Here is a 17316-nt window from a genome sequence, read left to right on the forward strand (position 1 = left end):
CATGCAATTGTAATTGGGTGTGTGGTATATTTTCATGCACGGACACGCATGTTCCACAACACACAAACTGAACAACACTCAATTTTCCGATCGCTACCAGCGTCCTTGCGATCTTGTTATAATAACAAGTGCACGTTAATGATGCAATATGGTTGAGACCATTCGGGCTTATTCTAGAGGGGTGCAAGGAATAGTCCAAGTAGTGGGGGAGTTTTATACAATATGTTTAAAACATAAAAATAAAAAGGTTTTAAAAAGTTCTTGTTTAATGTTTTAAGGAGGTGACGCTACTCAGCCAATCAAATCGGTGCAGTCAGCACGATAGATTCAAACACACACACAGAGACACGACAAGAGGAGAGAAACAGTCGGAGTAATTTCAAATGGCGGAAGGTAGACAGCGAAAACAGAGCATTTAATTACATTTTCTCTTACTGGACCTCTTTGAAATGCAATTGAATATCCCTGCATTATAGCAACAACAACAATAATAATAATAATAATAATAACAGCAATAATAATTGGGAGTGGGGGCGCGGCTGTTCTTATGTTCTCTGAGGGGAGGCTCACCTACCCACACTTTGAAAACCCCTGGTATAGCTCAAAGCAAATGTTTACTGTGTTCATGAGATGATGTTTTTATGGACGCCCCCCTCATGTGGATTTTTTATGATATTGTTGGGCTACCATACTAATGGAAGTGAGTTTTAAAGATTTACTTTCAGAAACAAAAGTGACTTGAAAAGTGTTTATTCTCTTATACGAATGTGACGATAATATTATATTATATAATATGCATCTGCGGTAATTAAATTCCCCTCCTCTGTAATGAGTTTCTTACTGTGCTGTCAAATCACACCTGTGAATCTGTGTTTCTCTCTCCCTCCTCCTCTTCCTCACCCTGCATATTTCTCATGCCAATTATTTTCTGCTCATGCAACTTTAATGTACACTCAGGGAACGATTAAGTAACCAACTCGGCTTACATTCGAAAAAGAAATCCATCCGTATTTCTGTGTTCAATTTTCCTCACATTGGGTCCAGAAAATATATTTTTTAAAGTTTTCTTTTAATGAATTTCCAAGAGCCTCTGTTGCTCCCACAAGGTAAAGTCTGTGAGAAAGAGTTTGCATATGTGTGTGTGCATACCGGGAGACAGTGTTGAGGAGAAAAAAGATCAAGAAACAGAAACATGTGGCTTTATATTTCAAAAAATAAGATGAATATACTTTCAATTTCACTATTGTATGGAAGTTTATGGCTGACAAAACTGTTATATTTGCACACAATTCATTTAAGATATATTGGGCAAGTCAGAAAGTATAACAATTATATAAAACTGTAACATTATTACTAATTTAGGTTATTCCAGTTTGAGTATGATTCTGTACTTCTCTAATACGTTTTTTAAGTCCTCAAAATAATCATTGTTTTGGAATTTAAGCCTTATCTAAAGGATCAATCAGGGTCAATTTGTAACCTTGGTAACAGTAGGAAGACACATCATTTCAACAGTTTTTCTCAAAATCCATAAATGTTCTATGGCGAAAAAGACACGACAGAAAAAGATCATGTTAGCAACGCTTTCTAGCTGTCATTTATTTTTAAATGCCAAGTAATAAAAGACTCATCTGTACTTTTTTCACAATTAAATAAAAATCAATGAAAATGTGCGTCAGGGAGGTTTAGCAATAGACAAAATACCAAAAAATGAACTTAATCCCATATAATCAAAGCAATACCAACCCTGGACATGGCACACACTGTACGTTATCTCTTTCATACCAGTGGCTGCATGTTGTAATCTACATCTCAGTTTGACTTCATTAAAGTCTTCTCTACGAGCTGGCCCCACGTCACTCCATGTAATTGGAATTTCATTCATATGGGTTGAGAGCAATACATGTGCTAATTGTTTTGTTTTGGGTTTACCAAGTAGTCTTTTCTAAATCACAGAGAACAGAGAAATGAACTGTCCTTTGTATACAAATCATTAAATACAGTAAAACGTCAGATCCGGCTTTTCAAATCCAAGTTCATTCTTTGATTCTTTGATTTTAAAATGTTTATTCAAAGCATTGACATAGTATAGTGTTGAAAGAGGCTGATCATTTGAACAGTATGAAAAACGAAATAACTCCACAAGGTCTCACGCTAACCATTTAGCATTTTATTTATTTTTTCCAGTGTTTCTCAGCACTTAAAGCAGCATTTAGAGGTTTTGTTGTTGAATTCATAAGCAGTCTCCTTCCTCTGTTAATAGGAATATCCATATGTCTTGTAGCTCCCCCTAGTGGCTGATTATGGGCTAGCACTTTGGAATTCGTGATTTTCTTATTTAATTCAAATGCCATTAATAAACTTGGAATTAAACATATTGCATGAGTCATTTTATTCAAAGATATCAACAAGATTATATTAACAGGGGAGCAGCATATAGCTAATTGGTCATGATTCATTTCATTTATATACACAGAAAAAGTAACAGTAAAAATAGCCAACATTCAGAGGAAAAACACAGTTAACAGACAAACTACAAATTAGAAAGAAAGTAATCTGAATTCCAGTGGATCTTATGGCTTGGTCAAATACAAAAAAAACATCTAATTAGAAAAAAATGTATGTATATCTTCAATTTAGTTCCATCATTATTTTCAATTGTCTTGTGAGTCTATCAGAGTTCAATCATTACAACATCCCAAACATAAATTCTGAACATTACAATATGGCTATTATTTTTGGTCTCTTTATTTACAGATCATGTAACACCTAAGATTGATTCATAGAACTGCATACAGTATTTACATTTAGAGTAAGAAACACTCATAGACATAGAAAAGCCACACCCAGCCTTGTTATTTCTCAGAATCCTCAAGATGACATACATTTTGTTCCACCCTGAAGTAGAATTAACATTTCCACCCACATTTGTGTAGGTACTGTGAAAAACATGTGGAAATACAGTCAATTATTGTCGGGTCGAGATAATTTAGAACACATTTTACAACACAGATACCACCACTGTATTGTGTGTCAAAGCCACAAATTGTAATTCTTTTTACAAAAAGTGTTCTCTTTCTATACTTTTCAGGGGAATTTTAATGTAGTTTTGCGCTGATTCAAAGTCCATGCTTCAGGGTTTATCAGTGAAAACAAAACACAGCATTACTTGACCCTAAAGCCCTCCGATCGTTTTGGATGCCAGTTGTCACATTAAAAACTAGCAACTGCGATTTAACAGAAGCTTTCCCCTTGGATTCTGAGATGTCACATATGCTGTGGTTCTCTGGAAAGATTCTATTGATCCAGACATCCTGTTTGAGTGTCTTTGGCTCACCACATGAACCTCTGTGTGGCTGTGCTGTCCGGCCAGTGGAAGGTCTTACTGATGAAGATGTAAAGTGTGGCAGCGTTGACCGCCGTGTAAAGGACAAACTCCACGATGAGTCTGGGCAGAGAGGGCAGAGGCATGTGCAGGCGGTACATCAGGTAGGGGACGATGAAGTACCTGAACTCCAGCAGCTTCTGGGGGACCGTCGCAGCGAGGAGGCACGCCAGGAACGCCAGACTCCAGAAGAGTGAGCGCGACTTGAAGGAGTCCAGGAAATTCCACCCTGCGAACACGTATACGGGAACGACGAGGAAGCGCACCAGCTCGTGCCTCTGGAAAAGCCTTTTCCACACGTAGAAGGGGAAGTGGCGGTTATCTGCCAGCAGGTACTTGTGGACGGAGGTGAACTTCCACACCAGGAGCAAAGAGACGCCCGTGACTAAGAGGAAGAACAGAGGCTGCTTCTTCAGAGCCTGGAGGAAGCGGAGAGCCCGGTGGTAACAAAGGGACACGGGGAGGGAGAAGAAGAGGGCGAAGGAGAAGAAGTAGAAGAGTTGGGGGAAGTTGAAGCAGGCCTCATGGCTCGTCCTGTCACCCACCACTATCCCATCGTTAAACACCACGAACCCCAGGAAGCCCATGGCGACCACAGCGTACGGCCAGGCCACCAGCAGCACCGACTTCACGTGAGCGGGCGAGGTGAGGAACTCCAGCGTGAACATCATCACCTTCTTAGCCCCACCGAATGACAGCGGGACTTGGGACGGAGGAGACTTCTCATCCCTCTTCTTCGTATGCTCCACCCTCCAGGCCTCGTCCATTTTGGCGGCTACCAACGTGCCAGCGCAGAACGCCACCCAGATGATGTTGGTCTGGCGGAAGAGAATGGAGCAGAAGCCGAGGAACGCCGAGGCCTTGTGGCAGCCGTACAGCGTCATGAGGTAGGTGAAGAGGGTGAAGAAAGTAGATCCGGCGTCCGTGTAGTAGAGGAAGTTGAAGAAGTAGAGCACGGGGAAGGTGGAGAGAGACAGCGCAGAGAGGACTCGCCGGGAGGTCGTTCGTGTCTGGAAGAGAGGAAATGTTAGAGAACAAGACACACAAAATCCCTCACACTTTGTTTTCATCACTTTCTGTGTACCTTCTCCCGGGAGTGCAGTTTGCAGATGAGCAGGTAGAGCAGGTAAAGGATGCCACAGTTGAAGAGCAGGTTGATGAAGCGCAGCATGGCCGTGGAACACACCACCTGGCCTGTGAGGTCAGCGAGCCACACCACCGGCTTAATGACTCCCACAGAGACCAGGTAGAGGCCTGGGAGGGTCGTGATCATGGGGTTCCACTGAAGAACAATCAAAACAATGTTAGGGTTGGGTTAACACTTTACTAATTGTCAAGAAAATAAGTGATACACGTCTTAATCATCTATTTGTGAAAACAATGTATGATGACTTCAGTGGATCTGGAGTCTTTCCAAAGTAGGAAATTACCCCTGTGATGTCATAGTGATGCATTCAAGGTTATCTAGTTTGGAAAAAAGGCTGTACTGAAATTCAGCATTACACAGTATAATTGGAGACATAGAGTTTGAAAAACGGGGTGTTTACCAGGAAGGGAGAGTGTAAAAAAAAAGGCACTATTTAGTTAGTAATTGTAAATGGAGGATTTAGGATTTATTATACTTGACCTTTAACAGGAAGCAAAGCTCTGTACACATATCTCGTCCTCGTCTGATGCAACCAAAGTCAATGTGAATTTATTTTTTGAAAATTATGAAGTGGCCCTAATTATGCATACATTCATAATTTCACCCAAATCACTAAGTTTTGGGGAAAAGACTATGGGATGCTTTGAACCGTAATATAATGTTGACATGTTTTGTAGTAAAATAACTTGAATTTTGAAATAATATATGGGAGAAAAAACCACGGTGATCCTTAATCTCCACTTTTCTGCAGTAAGAACTTACTGGAGCTAGCCTGCATGCAAACCACCGTTCCCACTAATGCCATTCTATATGTCTGACATGGAGATTAAAGGCTTACCAAGCTGCCACTTCATGTTAAATGACTAACGACTGCTGTTAGCTAGCCTTAATCCGCTAAACAACAATGAGGGACGCTCAAATGGAAACTTTTACCTCGTTGAATTTGCCATGGCAGTATTTCTGAGCTTGTGGCACATGAAATATCTCGTCCATGTAGGGCTCCCTCTGCTCCCGGGTGACTCTGGAGAACAGCAGGCAGGAAACCAGAAAGTTGGTGCTGCAGAGAGCAGTGAAGATGTAGCCTTCAAATGTCTCCATGTTTGATGACGAAATCCGATGTAAAAGTGAATGCAGTCCGAAGCTAGCTGTAGCAGTGTTGTATATTCCGCATAACTAGTACATTTGCGTTTTAAACCCCGCTTTACAATCTCAATTCAGAGGGGAAGTGGTTGAAATGCGTCTAGGTATGATAAACGGAAGAGTTAATATTTTTGACAGCTGGCGGTCCGCTCCAGAAATATGCTCGGGTGCTAAAATTGTTGTATAGCTTTTAGTTCCTAGTTGAGCTAAACACTTTAGCAACACACTAACATGGTAAACATAGGAGTAAGAGTTATTACTTGTATTATATATGATGTCCTTTGGATGGAATATCTTTAAAATATCGTTGTCTTGCTTTCGTCGACCTAATTTCTAAAGAGGAACCTTTCTCTCTAAGCGGTGTCACCATGTTATTGTTCCCCTGCGTGTTCAGACCACACGTTAACGTCGTGAAGCGAGATACATCGTAAATTCTTTATATTTCCTGAAGCAAATTTCCAGCATGCATTTAACACACGAACTGGAGCTCTTTCCCGGCCACAAAGTGACTCAAATGCTTTTCAAGGAGGTCAAAAATGCTGCAGAGTTGAGACAGTGTGCGGTGGAGGGGAAAATAAACGGTGCTCTGATCAACCCAACGATGGTGAGATGTTCCATTCAGCTTTTGCAACATTTTATCCAACTTGTATGTGCAATAGACATGTTCTTAAGTGTATTTATAAGCTTACAATACTTTCCACACAGAACTATGTTATACCAAATGGGGAAACTATGGCACCTCATTCATCATCACACTGTTTTTATTTACAGCTGGTAAATCCTTTCCAAGTGCTCGTAGCTGCCAACAAGGCTGTTAACTCACAGAACAATGGGAAAATGAAGACAAGAAGCTTATACTCAGAAATAATATTCAACCTATCACCGACTAATAATGTAAGTATACTAAACATTACTCATTGTGTTTATATCATTAACATTCCCATGTGAAAATGCTTATTTTACATAAACAGTAGGCTATAAAGTCTTAAACCCTTTAGGGTTTTGTTTCTTAACATTACATCTGAACTATTAGGATAATTGCAACAAAAAAATACATGTCCATATCTCATCTGCTAAACCAATCGTAATGACCATGAATAAACTCCTAACAGAAATTAATCATATTTGTATGCCTTCCCTAACACAGATCTCAGAGGCGTTCAAAAGGTTTGGGTGCTCTGATGGTGATGACTCTGTCCTGGTGGTCTTGATTCACAACGAAGACGAGTCCCAGCTTTTAGCAGACCTCACAGCCCGGGTGAGCGGACGGCAGGTTCCAGTGGAAGAAGTTTCCTCACTGACAGACCACGCCAAAGTCAAAAAGGTGTTCAATCCTCGCTTTAATTTAATGTGACTTATATTATGTAATGATAACTTGTGATAAGTTGTATTTGGTCAGCTTCATTCCAAAATGGGATAGGATCATTTTTCAAAGAACTGACATCTATGAACTGTATACCACAAATATACTTCAGTGCCATGTTTAATCTTAACTCACCAATTTGTGCTTTTGTTTCAGTTGTATAAAGTCACTCAAGAGGAGGAGAAGAGTGGGACACTGCTGGACGCGGTAGTATGCAGGATGGCTGCCAAGGACGTCATGTAGCTGCCACAGGAAAAAGGACCGGAAAGGCAACCATTTTTTTATTTTGAATTCATTTACTCTTCCACATTGTAAAGTCCCAAAATATTGTGTTTTGTGGATGTTAACTATAAAAAAATCTTATTTCTCCCATCTGAAAATAAAATTGTATTTTTCATATATTTTGTCATGGACATTGCTTTTCTCCTGCTCACATTTACATTTTATTTAGCGCTTTCTTTCCATCTAAAAGGGGACAAATATCAGATAACATGTGCTTAGATTCCGCCTTGTTTGTTCTTCTAATCTAAATCATCTTGAATTACCTTTTTTAAATATATATATATAAGGACACTTATAAGGAAATGTATATTTTCAGCGTCATTTTACTTGCTCCTGGATATTACATTTTCACTCACTTCAATTCTCAGATTTTATGCAGACACAACAAAATGTGCATACCATAAATTAATTGAGAAAGAGATGTTTATTAAAAGTGATTGCACACTCTGGAAAAACAAAATGACATTGAACTTTTGTTATTCTCCTTAATAATGCGGCACCTACAATGCAAATTGTAAAAGCTTATAGCAAATGTGTAAAAAATAAAGGTTATGGTACAAAGATAACATATTTCATCATGATTTCAAACAAGTAAAATCCCACTGCATCATACAGTTAGAATAATTACATTTACAATATTATTATTAAGTATTTCCAAATCAGAAGCCCTGAATAGTTGTTTTGTTCTCAGTGTGTTTCACTAAGAAAAGTCACATCATGCTTGTGTACATTTGTCATCCCGGGAAGTTGGCGAGCTCGTCTTTCCCGATGTTCCCTCCGCTGAGGATGCACACCACGTTCTTCCCCTCCAGCCCGGGTATCTTGTTGTTAACGATAGCAGCGAACGCAGCGCAGCCCGACGCCTCCACCACGAGGCCGGAGCTGTACAGGGTGGAGACCGCCGCCTTGATCTCCTCATCGTTTATAAGGACAATCCCCTCCACGTAGCGCTGACATAGCTCGAAGGGCAGTTTGCCTGGGATTCAGAGAAAAGGAGTGATTAAAAAATACAACAGTTTGAAGAACCTAACCTCATTAAACATGCAAATGCTAGCCTTTTCTACAAGATTTTCAACGGCGTTACCTCACCTCCTCTTAGACAGTTTATTAACATACGCACAACTGCAACTAAGGTAACAAGAGGTGCAGCGAGAGGAGATTGCATTATTCCACTCAGAAAAAGTTATTTCAGTCAGTCTTCATTTTCTGTTAAAGCTGCTCAGCAATGGAACTCAATCCCACCTCCAATCAGAGACCAGACCACATTCACTTTATTTAAATCGAAACTCAAAATATGGTTAGTGAGGAATCAGCTCTGCCAACACTGACCCAATCTTCTGCTCCTTACAACCCACTGCCTGTGTTTTAACATGTTCTTTTGTTTAGTTTTATTTGTTTTGTTTTAATGTTCTGTATTTTAAATTGTTTTATTTAAGTATCCCAGTAATGTCTGTTGCATGTTTTAAAACTATTGTATTTACTTGTTTAAAGTGAAATGTGATTTAGGTTGACTTTTAAAATCTGTCCAGGGACTACAGATGAAAAATAGCCTCTTGGCTAACTCTGGCACATTTACAGAAATGTTCATTAATGTGCACTGTCCCTGTTAAATAAATGAATACATACATAAATAAGAAATGGAGAGAGACATTCATGATACCTGCGAATGGGGGTGCAAGTCCTGAGGCGATGCTCTTGGCGTCCATGCCCACTGGCTTCTTCTCAATGAAGCTTTTGTACATGGTGCAAGCTGAGTTTAAACACAAACACATGTCACTGAGCTGCTAGGATACATGGGGGAAAGCTAATATTGCAGCTTTTTTCCTTCTTTGTGTTTGTTTTACCTCCTTCTGGTTCCACACCATAGATTCTGGTCTTATCACATCCTGACAGTTTGATAGCGGCGGCCACACCGGCCAGCAGTCCCCCCCCACCGCAGCACACCACCACCACATCAGGCTGGGGCATCACCTCCAGCACCTCCATACCTAGACTGGACACACAGGTTTAGAATAGCTGGAAGTTTAAATGATCAAAAGATCCACTGATGGCCTTTGAGTGTACCTAGCATGTCCTGCTATTAGATCCAAGTCATCAAAGGAGTGCAGGAAGGTCATGTTGTCCTCCTGAACACAGCGGGTCACCACATCCATCATACAGGAAGTGGGAACTCTCTCTACCTCCACCCCAAAGCTCTGAGGAAGAGAAGAATAACACTTTTATATAACTGCGGAGGAACAATTTTCAACAATTGCAGGTTTGTATTCTGCGTTTTTCATTCAGGCAGGAGCTGCGGTAGAATGTTACAAGTACATTTATTCATGCATTTACAGTTTGTGCCACTTTATACATAAACTCCACAACGATTCAAATAACAGCTTTCGTTACTAGATAATATTATACATTTATAATAAAAGATATTATAAAATAATATTTTTTTGTTTGGGAAAACTAACCACAGTTTATACAAAACCACATTTTTGGAAGAATTGGGAAAATGAACAGGCATTTATAAGCATTTAACTTATTTCTTTTGAACAATTTTAAGTTTTTTGGGTAAGATCTTTATTTATTTTAGAGTTTTCTGCTTACATTGAATGTTTACCTACATTGTTTATACTTGCTTGCTTTTACTTAAGTAATATTTAAAATGCAGGAATGTTACTTAAAAGAGTATTTTTACAGCGTGGGATTATACGTTTACTTAAACATCTACCACTGGTCAAAAGATCCCTTCTAACCTGTATGAGGATGGATCTGGACGCAGGGGCTGTTTCAGGCATCACCACCTTGCCCTTTGACCCGTAGTGTTTTGAGGCGTACGAAAAAGACTTCCCATAGTTCCCAGCAGACATGGTGACAAAATGACCACCCTTCTCTCTCCTGGCAAACTGATTGGCCACTCCACGGATCTTGAACGAGCCTGGCAATTAAAATGCACAATTCTTAAGAAATAAGACGAGAATTAGCTTGTACGAGGCTAATCAAAGTGGGGTTTTTTTCCCACCGGTTCTCTGCATGTTCTCCAGTTTGATGTGGATGTTGCAGTGGATGTCCAGAGGCAGGGTTGTCTGGCCCCAGGGGATCATGGGAGTGTTGATGACACCCAGTGGGCTGCCTCTCACCGTCTCCCTGGCTTCTCTCAGCAATTCCAGGGTGACAGCGTCTGCAGACATCTGTCAGAAACACACAATTCAATATCAGGAACACATTCGTCTTGAGGAGCCACACACATAAATAAATGCAAATTATAATAACACACTGTAATAATAAGTAGTTTTAATTTTCTTTATTTTTAAACAATATTTCACACCTGGCCTCATAATTCTCATTCATTTCTATGAAGTGTGTTATTATTAGATAGCTACTATCTTTTAGGTCTTACTCTATGGTCTTACTGCTCTATGCTACATTACTTACGACGTAGCCTACAGAACAAGAGCATGCATCAAGCATGCACGTTGAATTACAAAACCTACTTTTTTTGGCAAAAGAGTCGTTAAGTAAAATAAAACGACATATTTCGTGCATTAAACTTGCTCCAAACTGACCTTATTATGTGTTTCAATTTTTCTTTTACTTTAAAAAGTGACAACTCCGCAATATTCGCAGTGTTACGTTTCTTGCAGCTCCCAGTGGAACAATAGTTCCCGTTTGAAGCGTGTTTCCAGTCGGACGTTATTATTAAAAGGGCCGCAAAGATGGCTGCCCTTGCAAGTGGCAATGGAGACTTTTCTTAGTGACATAATAAATTAGTATTAACTGAAGGCACTGTAGTTAGAAAATATGGGTTTTATTCGACACGTCGTGTGCGCCATGTCCGGAGGAGTGGACAGCTCTGTCGCCGCGTTGTTACTGAAGAGAAGAGGTGAGAGAACAGAGAAACACACAGAGAAACACACCTGAACTGACCTGTTTATCAGAATCTCTTTTATTACCAAGCAGAGGCGGGAGAAGTACTCATATCTTGTGTTTGAGTAAAAGTAGTACAAGAGTGTAGGAATACTCTGTTACAAGTACAAGCCCTGTATTAGTAAAAGTACAAAAGTATTAGCTTCAAAATATAATGGAAGTACCAGAAGTACAAGTACTCATTCTGCAGATTGGTCCATTTCAGAATAATATATATTATATGTTTTGATTATAATTGTTGATGCATTAAAGTGTTATCAAAGCTGGTAAAGGTGCAGCTAGTTTTAATGACTTTGTATACTGCAGGGTAGCTTGTGAATTAATCCAGGTGTAACTAAAGACTGATTTAGGTGTTCAAATTCAAATCTGTAAAGTATTTACAGGTATTAAATTAAAATAGTGGAGATTTACCTCTGAATTGTAGTGGAGTAGAAGTACAAAGTAGCATAACATGGAAATACTCCAGTCAAGTATCTTCAAATTGTACTTAAGTACAGTACTTGAATCAGTACTTAGTTCCTTCCCATCTCTATTGCCAGGTTACAATATTAAAGACAACAAAATATTGCAATTAATGTTTATTAATGGTTGGCTCACTTTACCTAAATGAATACAAAGTGAGAAACTCAGCTATTGTTCTTATTTGTCGTGTGTAGGTTACAATGTCACAGGGGTTTTTATGAAGAACTGGGACTCCCTGGATGAGAGTGGCGTGTGCAACACAGAGAAGGACTGTGAGGACGCCTACAGGGTCTGTCAGAGCCTGGACATCCCCTTCCATCAAGTGTCTTACATCAAAGAGTACTGGCATGAAGTGTTCAGGTATTTGTGGCTGCCATGTATGAATCCTAAATACTCTCAAAATGTAAAACTCTGTGAATCTCACGTCTGTTTTTCCCCACTTTCAGTAAACTGTTAAAGGACTATGAGAAGGGGAGGACGCCAAACCCAGACATACTATGCAACAAGCACATCAAATTCAACCATTTCCACAAGTATGCCATCGACACGCTGGGTATGTCATCATAATAGGGCTATGAAATGATTATTTTCATTATTAATTCAGTTGCAATTTATATTTCCAATTATAAACGATACCTGCTTAATTTATGCAAAGTTACAAAATAAAAATGTCGTGGGTTAGTGAGGGTTAGATTGTTAAACCAAAATTAAAATACCATACATGTTTACCCTATAATAATTATACATGACAAAGAAAAGAAAAATAAAGAACTCTCTTTGAAGAATGTTAAGTGTTTTACTATTCTATTTACAAAATGACCAAACAGGTTAATTGAATATCAAAAATAGTTATTTTTGTTCTCTCAATCGACTAATTGGTTAATCAATCATTTCAAATTTGATTGTTTCAAGTCATAATGTGGTCAAACACAGACCTATACTGTTTCTAGGCGGCATTACAACTATTTAACTTTTATTTTTTGGACTGGACTGGAAAGCAGGGGTTGGTAGTTAAGGAATAAATAAATAAACTAATTTCAATGTCAAACACAATAAAACATTGTGTCTAATTTGTTGCTGTTGTTAATAAAGGTGCTGATGCCATGGCAACAGGACACTACGCCCGGACGTCACAGGAAGATGACGAGGTGTTCGAACAGAAGACCACAGCGCCACAGACAACTCTCTTCAGAGATCGTTTTGAGATCAGAAATCGTAAGAGTTTGAATCTTGTGCCCCAGTTTAATGGGTTACCTCTTTTAAACCTAAATTACTTTCTTTGTTTTTACAGTCAAATTGAACCACAACATTAGCTTTAAAGTCAAACCCTCTTACAATCTTTTTTCTTCTTTTTCTCTCCCTAGCGGTGAGGATGTATCAAGCAGCCGATCTCTTCAAAGACCAAACCTTCTTCCTCAGTCAGATCTCCCAGGATGCCTTGCGACAAACCATGTTCCCGCTGGCCGGACTCACCAAAGACTTTGTCAAAAAGATTGCTGCGGAGGCAGGGTTTCACCATGTGCTGAAGAAGAAGGAGGTAAACGCACAAATAAATACAAAGGCAGAAATGTAACTCGTGTTTATATAACATCAGGAGGGCATACATAGGAATATGTATTCACATTGTAAGGTAATGTGTTTCCAGAGCATGGGCATCTGCTTCATTGGAGAGAGAAACTTTGAAAGCTTTATTTTGGAGGTAAGAAATAAATCTTCAATTATTCGTTCTGCGTTTTAAAATTCTTGCCTCCTGCTTTGTAACCCTTTACCTGCTTCATATACACGTTTCTTTCTGTTTCTAGTATCTGGAACCTAAACCAGGGAATTTAGTCTCCCTTGAGGACGGGGCTGTTATTGGAACACACAAAGGTATGTGTTGCACTGTTGGTGGAGCCTGTGACCTAAGATTTTCATCGTCATAACTACACTGTAGCTATGTACGTATGACAAATAAAAGCCTTGAGCCTTGTGGCCGTTTTAAGTGTGTAATAAGTGTGTGTCACTATTATATTATCACACAGGCAGTATGTAATGACTATCAGTATGTTAAGCAAATTAAAACTATTAAAATCCACTTTTTTGCTTTCCTGGTCCTTAAATATCCACTAAATGTGGATATGTTCCAAACTACTGACTTAAAATACCTCTGTGTATTTCCTGTTTCTTCTCTTGTCATTTCCTGTGTCTCTCTCCATCCAGGCTGGTTCACTATGACGCTGGGCCAGAGGGCCAAAATAGGAGGGCAGAGAGACCCTTTCTTTGTGGTGGACAAAGACATCATTACTGGGGATGTGTTTGTGGTAAGAAAATCTGACTATGAAGATATGTTAAAGATTTTTCAAATCCACTGTAAGTTTTGTTGTCTGTGTCTTATGCTAAAACATTGTTTAATGCTGCATTCATGAACTATAACAAAAAGTCAGCACAAGAATCGCCACATTAAAGTGCTTTGTGTTGTTTCTACCCTGGTAAAAGAATGCTGGAGAACATTTAGGATTTACATTGTAAATGCATTAACATTACATATTTCGCTCACTTTTATAAGGGGCAACACTGATTAAAACTTGACGCATTTTTGCTCATACTTCACGCCCAAAATGTCTCCCAAATCAGGCTCCTACTACCAACCACCCGGCTCTTTTCCGTGACATGATGCGGACGGACCGCTTCCACTGGGTAACGGTCGAACCGCCTGCTGAACTAGTCAAGACCCAGATGATGGAGTGTCGTTTCCGCTTCATCCACCAGATGCCACTCAGTGAGTTTTGTGCTGTTAGTGTCTGTCCTTTGGTGAATTAAAAGTTATTTACTGAACAAAAAACACACATTTTTATGTTTTCCAGTTCCCTGTACAGTGACACTGAACATGAACGGCTCTGTGTGGATCTCTCTCTCCAGACCAGTCCGAGCTCTGACACCTGGACAGGTAACCGCCAACACACCTGTGTGACAGAATACAGTGTAGCTGCAATATAAAAATATATTAGATATTTATTTCAAGTTGTTTATATATTTCAGTGAATCTGTCCATGACCACTTGTGTATATTATAAAAACGTTTTATAAAATATTATAAAAACGTTTTATAATATACATTTGATCATCCCGCAGTTTGCCGTGCTCTACAAAGGAGACGAGTGTCTGGGCAGTGGGAAGATCATCCAGCTGGGGCCCAGTGAGTTCACCCTGAAGCAGGGCAGAGAGCGCCTGTTAGCGGCCGCTCAGCAGCAGCAGGAGCAGCAGACCCCTGAACCGGCCAGCTGAGAGGACCCCCCCCGCCAAGCTGTGGTGGAAAAGAGCTCTGTCCGGTACATTAGGCGGAGCACACTGTTGAAGAAGAAAAACTGTCTCTTAGAAACAGCTTTGTGACAAAGTGTCTGCTCCGGACTCACTTTTAAAAAAAACAGTAAACAGGTTTTTAATTGCACACATTTGAAATATCAACATTTTTGATACGACAAAAGGGTTCATTTCTGTAATACGTTTAGTGTTGGAGACTAAAAGGTTATCTACTAGCTGCTAAGAAGAACCATCTGTATTCAAGCCAAGGTGTATTTAGCAGGGGAGAATGGGGGGCTGCATTTGAACTAATATAAGTGTTCTTTTTACTGTGGTACTTTCTGGAGCAGCCCCAAGAGTACGTACTGTTGCATGCAGTATGTATTCGGGACATACTACCTCATCCTGACATTGCAACTTGAACTTTAATACCTCTCTCGTTCATATATCCGTCAAGTCCTTAGCATGATGAGCGGTCCTTAGGATGTCTGTGCTCTCTTGGTGCCTCAGTCGATGTGACCTATCTTCTGCTTTGCAGAGTATTGTGGGTCAGAATAGCAAGGAAATCATGCTGCCTCGCATGCAGCAAAATGCAACCTGATACAGTACGATATTCTTTTTGCATACCCTTTAGACTTCCTATGATTTGGCACAAAAAAGATATATTTTCAGGCTTGCGTACAGGGTATGCAACACACCCTATATATAATAAGGAACCAAAATACAAAAAATAACTCAGACCTATAGTAGCATTGCTTTTACATTTCAATCCACTTACTCTACATCCAACATGCAAATAGATCTATGCTGACACCACAGAAATCACTGTCAGATATACAGTACTATGTTTCTTTCTGCTTGTCGCTCACTTTTTGGTTGTGTTCAGCCCTAAAATATTTGTACTCGTGGTCTGGAAGTCTTTTCTCAAAGGTGTTTTATGTCTGAGCCCTTAAAATATAGGAAACCTGAGGGGGAATCAGGGAAATGGATTTGAACTTTAAGCTAGCAGAGGGTTAATAGTTGTAATTGATGGTTGACCCAATTTCGGGGCCTGTTACCTGTGAATGAAAGTGACACTTATTTGTTCTTGTTTGTTCACTGTAATGTTATTTCTACCTTATTTTTCTGTATGTTTGTTCTATCATTTCTGAGACTTTCCCTCCTGTCCTTTACTTTTTGTATGACTGTCAGTAATGTTCACCATACTTCTGTGCCAACCTACATATGTTAAGATAGGAATCACCTTGATTTTTTTTATCCTTGTCAAAAAGGAAGATGCTTTTGACTCATGTGATGATAAATTACGTGAATAATGTGGACTAAAGTAGAAACAAGGTACCGAGTAGTCACTCTGCACCAGAAATTATGTCCAAAGTTGCAGGTAAACAGGAGAAAGTAAACACTAAAAACATGCAAGATAATGAACAATTAGAACCGAATATGATGATTAAACCAAGTATGTTTAATATTTTTTATTTTATTTTTTAAACTTTTCAGTTTCGATTGTTATAAATATTTGAAAGACAATTACATCATTCATCTCAGCTGTTGATTCATTGCTTTTAACTGTCATTTATATATTGGTTTTAAATGTAGGATTTTAAAACAAAAAAAATGGAAATAAAATATGGAATACAAATAATTGAAGTGCCTTATCTCATCGAATGGCAATGCAATATGAGTCCTTCATTTAGTACCAACTGTAAATACATAAAAATGTACCAATGAGTGAATAAACCTTATTAGTGGTGTGATGACTTTTTTCCCTGTCCCATATACCGAAAGATTCCCTGCAGACTTGTTAATAAATATGAGATAAGAAATACATTATTTGATGGGTTGTCCTACAGTTATTGGTCCACAAGGGGGCGCTGTTATACAAGATTACCCTACAGGTGTGAACCTGTTGTTCTCAAGTCAGCATTGTGCTGTCACCTTACTGTATGTTCTTATAAGTCCTGATGAATGTCACAGTAGATATTTTTTAAACACATTTTATTTCCTTTTGTATGATTTCCTAGAAGATATTGTTCTTGTGTCAAATTTTGAAAAGTGTTTTCATCTAAGCATTTGTTTTCTTTGTGGGGAAAAACAAAGGTGATAAGTAATAAGGGATAATAAAGGCTCATTCCACACCATAACGGTAAGAAACATCGTTTTTCGCATCATTCAATCCATTAAAGTCCAAATAAAAATTCCAAACACAAAATGATACAAAGAAAAAAATATAAATGTACTTTATTTGAAATATTTCACTTTCAGCCTTTTTAAGTCTAGAGGAAGCAATATCTTTTATTTCTAAGAGAAACAGATGTTGCTTTAATAATTACTGTTTTACAATGTAAAC

General features: G+C 39.0%; 4 protein-coding genes across 5 annotated transcripts; 2 read left to right on the top strand and 2 right to left on the bottom strand.

Moving 5' to 3' along the window:
* Positions 1-2375: 2375 nt before the first annotated feature.
* alg10 (ALG10 alpha-1,2-mannosyltransferase) lies at positions 2376-5793 on the bottom strand. Its single transcript, XM_079655722.1, has 3 exons — positions 5466-5793; positions 4470-4667; positions 2376-4395 (listed from the first exon to the last, which is right to left on the bottom strand). The coding sequence occupies exons 1-3, from the start codon at positions 5628-5630 to the stop codon at positions 3334-3336; spliced, it is 1425 nt and encodes a 474-aa protein (XP_079511848.1). The 5' UTR covers positions 5631-5793; the 3' UTR covers positions 2376-3333.
* A 211-nt stretch (positions 5794-6004) lies between these two features.
* tprkb (Tp53rk binding protein) lies at positions 6005-7434 on the top strand. The gene is made up of 4 exons (XM_079655727.1): positions 6005-6276; positions 6444-6566; positions 6820-6996; positions 7192-7434. Exons 1-4 carry the CDS (start codon positions 6136-6138, stop codon positions 7276-7278), a joined length of 528 nt encoding a protein of 175 aa, XP_079511853.1. The 5' UTR covers positions 6005-6135; the 3' UTR covers positions 7279-7434.
* Positions 7435-7959: 525 nt separating this feature from the next.
* Positions 7960-10972, bottom strand: LOC307022830 (L-threonine ammonia-lyase-like). 2 transcript variants are annotated; one of them, XM_079655726.1, is made up of 7 exons: positions 10873-10972; positions 10325-10494; positions 10059-10240; positions 9382-9512; positions 9162-9310; positions 8978-9067; positions 7960-8293 (listed from the first exon to the last, which is right to left on the bottom strand). In XM_079655726.1, the coding sequence occupies exons 2-7, from the start codon at positions 10491-10493 to the stop codon at positions 8052-8054; spliced, it is 963 nt and encodes a 320-aa protein (XP_079511852.1). In that variant the 5' UTR covers position 10494; positions 10873-10972; the 3' UTR covers positions 7960-8051. The 2 variants fall into 2 exon arrangements, with proteins under 2 accessions (XP_079511852.1, XP_079511851.1); XM_079655725.1 differs by having other exon boundaries at positions 10325-10493; positions 10869-10968.
* trmu (tRNA 5-methylaminomethyl-2-thiouridylate methyltransferase) lies at positions 10966-16799 on the top strand. The gene is made up of 11 exons (XM_079655723.1): positions 10966-11185; positions 11886-12051; positions 12138-12244; positions 12784-12906; positions 13056-13228; positions 13337-13390; positions 13494-13560; positions 13891-13991; positions 14305-14449; positions 14535-14617; positions 14802-16799. Exons 1-11 carry the CDS (start codon positions 11104-11106, stop codon positions 14952-14954), a joined length of 1254 nt encoding a protein of 417 aa, XP_079511849.1. The 5' UTR covers positions 10966-11103; the 3' UTR covers positions 14955-16799.
* Positions 16800-17316: the final 517 nt, after the last annotated feature.

The sequence above is a fragment of the Notothenia rossii genome (genome assembly GCF_949606895.1).
Source record: "Notothenia rossii genome assembly, chromosome: 10".
Classification (NCBI taxonomy): domain Eukaryota; kingdom Metazoa; phylum Chordata; class Actinopteri; order Perciformes; family Nototheniidae; genus Notothenia; species Notothenia rossii.